This window comes from Cyprinodon variegatus, unplaced genomic scaffold (assembly GCF_000732505.1).
Source record: "Cyprinodon variegatus isolate N-32 unplaced genomic scaffold, C_variegatus-1.0 Scaffold819, whole genome shotgun sequence".
In the NCBI taxonomy this organism is placed as follows: domain Eukaryota; kingdom Metazoa; phylum Chordata; class Actinopteri; order Cyprinodontiformes; family Cyprinodontidae; genus Cyprinodon; species Cyprinodon variegatus.
Window position 1 is genome coordinate 12304 of NW_015151272.1, and position 4669 is coordinate 16972.

General features: G+C 42.3%; 1 protein-coding gene across 1 annotated transcript in view; it reads left to right on the forward strand.

Annotated features, from left to right (window-relative positions):
* The first annotated feature begins 197 nt into the window (after positions 1-197).
* LOC107098888 (NACHT, LRR and PYD domains-containing protein 12-like) overlaps positions 198-4669 on the forward strand; it is a 22684-nt gene continuing 18212 nt past the window's right edge. The window contains exon 1 of the mRNA XM_015396766.1: positions 198-453. Within this exon, the coding sequence (XP_015252252.1) occupies positions 198-453 (256 nt within the window). The remainder of the gene's footprint in view (positions 454-4669) is intronic.

Consider the following 4669-nt stretch of genomic DNA (forward strand, 5'->3'; position numbering starts at 1 on the left):
AGATGTTTATCATGTGCAGAGTGAACACTGGTTAGGGATGAGAAAGATACTAGAGTCCAAAACAGACATCAACATTGTTCTGAGATGTTGTTGTTATACAGCTTGATATCTTATTTTGATGGACCCTCATGAATATTATTGTTTGAACATTTTGGTAGTTTATTTATCGTTGTTGGATCAGTAAGTACATTTCAGTGATGAAGAAATGTCTTTGCAGATGGAGGGAGAGGAGCAGTGTTGATGTGGTGGAACAGCTGTCCTGTTGTGCTTTGTGTCAGAACTTTCGGAAGAATCTGGTCTCTGCAACCTGTGGACACTGGTTCTGCAGACAATGTATCAGATCCTTCTGGGACAAGTCTGCTCCATCAGGACCCCCTTCTTGCCCTCAATGTGAAAAAAGATCCAGAATTAGAGCAGGACTGCTGAAAACCACCCAGAACTGCTATGAGGGAGGTAAGACTGAAAATCTACAATCTTTGTCAGTTTCCTTCTATTATCTTTATTGATCCAATTCCACATTTATGAATTTTTTGGGGGGTTATTTAACAGGGGCAGAATAAATATATTAAACTCCCAACAGAGGAGGAGATATATTACACTTGGTTATAGTTTTATAGGTTATAGCCATGTAGAACCTGGGCTAACTTGTGTTTAAATGGTGTGACTGAATGTAATACTGCTGTAAAAATGTTCACGTTAAGATCAAATGTCAGTGAAAGGACTGCAACTTGAATCAACACTCTCACCCTTGTCACTCTGTGGCTTATTGAGTCCGCCGTTTGGACAGAACAATGCAAACAGACTATGAACCGTCTTTCTTTTTTCTTTTATCCTTTCCCACATGCTTTTCTTTTTTTCTTTATCCTTTGAGTCTAATATACATATGATGACCAAGGAATGTATAACAATTGTGAATGTATGTTGTGTTTACTTTTACTTGGGTTAAATATAATTATTGATAACAGTAGTTAGTCCGCTGGTTATTTCAAACAAGCAGGTATGAATTAGAATGCCCAAGCAGAGCACTCCCCTTTAACTGAACCATCAAGTTGGCAATAAAGGACCAATTGGAACCTGGAACCTCACAAATTACATTTGATGGATGAAATTGGTTTGAGCTTTAAATACTGTGCCCAAACCCATAATCATCTAAGTTAAAGCTGGGTAATGTTGAGATTAAATGTCAGTGATGTAACAGGAGCAACTGCCCACTGATGTCACTTCCCCACGATAGAGTTTATTGAAGGTTTAGGCTGTAGGCCTAGTCAACTTCCTGCTGCCAGTGGCCTACGGCCGTGTAGGTTTGCTGGTTTTCAGCTGAAAGCTACACTAAGTAGCAACCAAATCCCTCCAGAGAAGTCTTTGCTTGCTGGACCGAGTCAAACTACCTTTCCTACAATTCAGAAGAAGATAAACATAGTGACAATCTTTTCCTCCGATTTAAACTGAGTTGAAAACAGTGTTTCGTTAAACCCTCTGCTGAAGAAGATGAGAGAGAGCTACCCAGTTCTAGTCAACCTTTATGTTACTGGCATCAGAACAACTAAGCCCAACTGGTGTTTGCCGAGGAGCTATTAGAAGCAGCTGACCTTTGCCATAACACTCCTGCCACTGCTTGAACCTGCAAACACCAAAGGACCTAAGCGTCCCTGAGAAATGCAATCTGCTCCGTCCCTTCTTGTAGATGGTTTAAAAGTTGCGTCTCCAGTCTAGTTTGTTTTCCAGTTGAACCCCAGGGGAATTTATACTCCTCAGCCACCTCCACTTTTTCTTACATGATGTTAAAAGGTTTCATCTTGTTCCTGTTTCTTCTGAAATCTACAATCATCTCCCTTGTTTTGTTGACATACAGGATTGGATGGTTGTTTCCACACCATGCCACAAAAAGTTCACCAGCTCTCTGTATGCAGTTTCTTGTCCATCTTTGATGCACCCAATGACTGCAGAGTCATTCGAGTAATTCTGCAGATGACAGGATTATGTCTGGTAGTGGAAGTGAGAGGTGTACAGAGTAAAAACTAATGATGAGAGTGCTGTCCCCTGTGGTGCTCCTGTGCTGCTGATTACTTTATTAGACAGCTGACCCTTCGATCTAACAAACTGTGGTCAGTTTATCAGGTACTCTTTGATCCAGGTAAAGGTTGATGCCTCCAACTGAGTTATCTAAAGTTCCTCACAAAGTAAGTCAGGCTGAATAGTATCAAATGCACTGGAGAAATTAAAGAACATGATCCTCACAGTGATGTCTGTCTTATCTAAATGATAGTGGGGTGGTTGAGGCAGGTGTATGGTGGCATGATGGACTCCAACTCCACGGCGATTGTCATAATGGGCTTTAAAGATCTGACCCACATGCAGAGAACCACCCAGAGACCAAGGGTAAAAGTTAACTTGTTTATTGAGGGTTAGCAAGAGAGAGATATTCTGCTGGGTAATACTGTTGGACCTCAGCGTACTGGTGAACTGGAAACTGAAGTGGAGATCACAATGATCAGTTCAGGGACCGTGGGAAAAAAGACAGAGGCTAGTATATTGCTTGAGAGGCACTCACGTTTTGGGAGCTCTTGGTTATTCCTTGGATCCAGTTTGTGGGGTTAAATCAAGAGAAGAATGATCTCGTTGGAGAAAGGACAGGCAGACTAACGTCGGACCCAGAAGAGTAAAGGAGCGGACTGTCACTTGGTTTTCCAGAAGTGGACTTGAACGGATTATGTGATCAGGACTCACTGTAGTGGTTAGCGGTTACTCCTTGGTTCCTGTTTGTGGGGGCCTTGTTCTCAATAGGTGATTACTTGCTGGAAGGTGGACAGGCAGACTTAAATTGGTCCAGAGGAGTAGCGTTCCTGAAGTAGACGGCATGCTGTTTAGGTGAATAGTCACCACTTCTATAGTCACTGAGGGCTGTTGGCTGAGTCTTCTTTGGCACTGGAACTAGGCAGGAGGTTTTCCACATCACTGGAACTGTCTCCAGGGTCTAATAAAGAGGTGCTGTAGAATCCCACAGAGCTGCTCTGCACAGGCCTTCATGACTCTGGGGCTGACACCATCAGGACCTGGTGACTTATTATCATTCAGTCTGTCCAGTTGCCTCTTTACTTGCCTTCTAGAGGTGGAGACATGAAAGGTCGAGGGAGCAGCACCATCTTCTGATTTTGGTGATAACAATCTAATAGAAGCATGAGAGCCAGCTGTCTGATCAGCCTTCTGCTTGAAGCCTGTGATCTTCTTCATCCCTGACAACACATCTCACATATTGCTCCGCTGGAACTTGTTTTCCAGCCTTTTCTGTATGCCTCCTTGCTTGCTCTTACCTTGATATTAAGTTTCTTCTGTATACCATTATTAGTTCTTTGTCTCCCTTCTTAAAGGCCTGCTTTTTTTGTTTAGCTTCAGATCACTTGTGATCCATTGTTTATTATTATAGAATCATTTCACATTTCTGGTAGGGATGGTGTTATCTACATAGAGGTTTATCTAATCAGTCACACACTCAGTCATTGCATTGATGTTCTCTCCATGGCGCTGACGCAGTGTGTCCCCATCTGTAGCCTCAAAATAACCTTGCAGGGATTTTGCAGCTTCCATTGACCATCTTCTTGCAGTTCTTTTTAATGCAGGTTGACTCATATAAAGTTGCTTATAATCTGAGCAGAGAAAAGCAAGATTGTGATCTGTTCTCCCAAGAGCTATTAGTCCTTGACACAGTTGCATAAAACAAGCCCAAAATTTGGTTTACTCTGGTGCAGCAGCTGATAAACTGTTGGAAAGTTGGCAGTGTAGCAGAAAATGATATGTGATTAAAATCACCAGTTATTGCCACAAAAAGTTTTGGTTGTTGTTTCTGTAGTTTAGCAACAATGGAATGGATTACATTACATGCAGTGTCAGCAACAGCAAAAGATAGAATATAACAGAACACTGCTGAACTCTCTGGGCAAATAATATGGCTGAAAACCAATATGCCAACAGCTCAATATATGGGCTGCAGTGGCAAATCTTCAGTGATAGGAGTAACAGCGTTTAAAGTAACTAATGCTGTTACCTTTTTTTAGTAACGAGTAATCTAACTAATTACTTTGGCTGTAACTATAACGCAGTTACCATTGCCGACACCCCATTACTGCACGTTAATAAGGTCGCGCAATTAACCTTTTTTTCATGATAGGACTCGTGCGTGCCTTGTCATGAGAGAGGGGAGGATGAGATTGGCTGATGTATAGTGAGATTACATCTGTCATTTGGGTAGGTGGGTGTTTCCGCTGGCGGGTGTTAACGTAAAGCACACACAGAGAGATGGAGAGTGAGGAGGACTCCAGCAGTGAAACGTTTTCCAGATGGAAATACCGGTGTTACGTCGAGATGCGTTTCCCCATCAGATACAGTTTCCCCTGCATCTCCACACAGTGCAGGCAGCATGAGTCACTGCGCAAGCAACAGGAAATGCGCATGCTCGCTAAAGGCGCATAACAGCCGCCCTGTGCTCGCGCCACAGGGGAACTACGGAGAGAGTGAACGATCAAATGTTAGCTTATATGGAGAAAGGGAGAAATCGGGATGGATGAGTGGATGTATGGATAGATAGATAGATAGATAGATAGATAGATAGATAGATAGATAGATAGATAGATAGATAGATAGATAGATAGATAGATAGATAGATAGATAGATA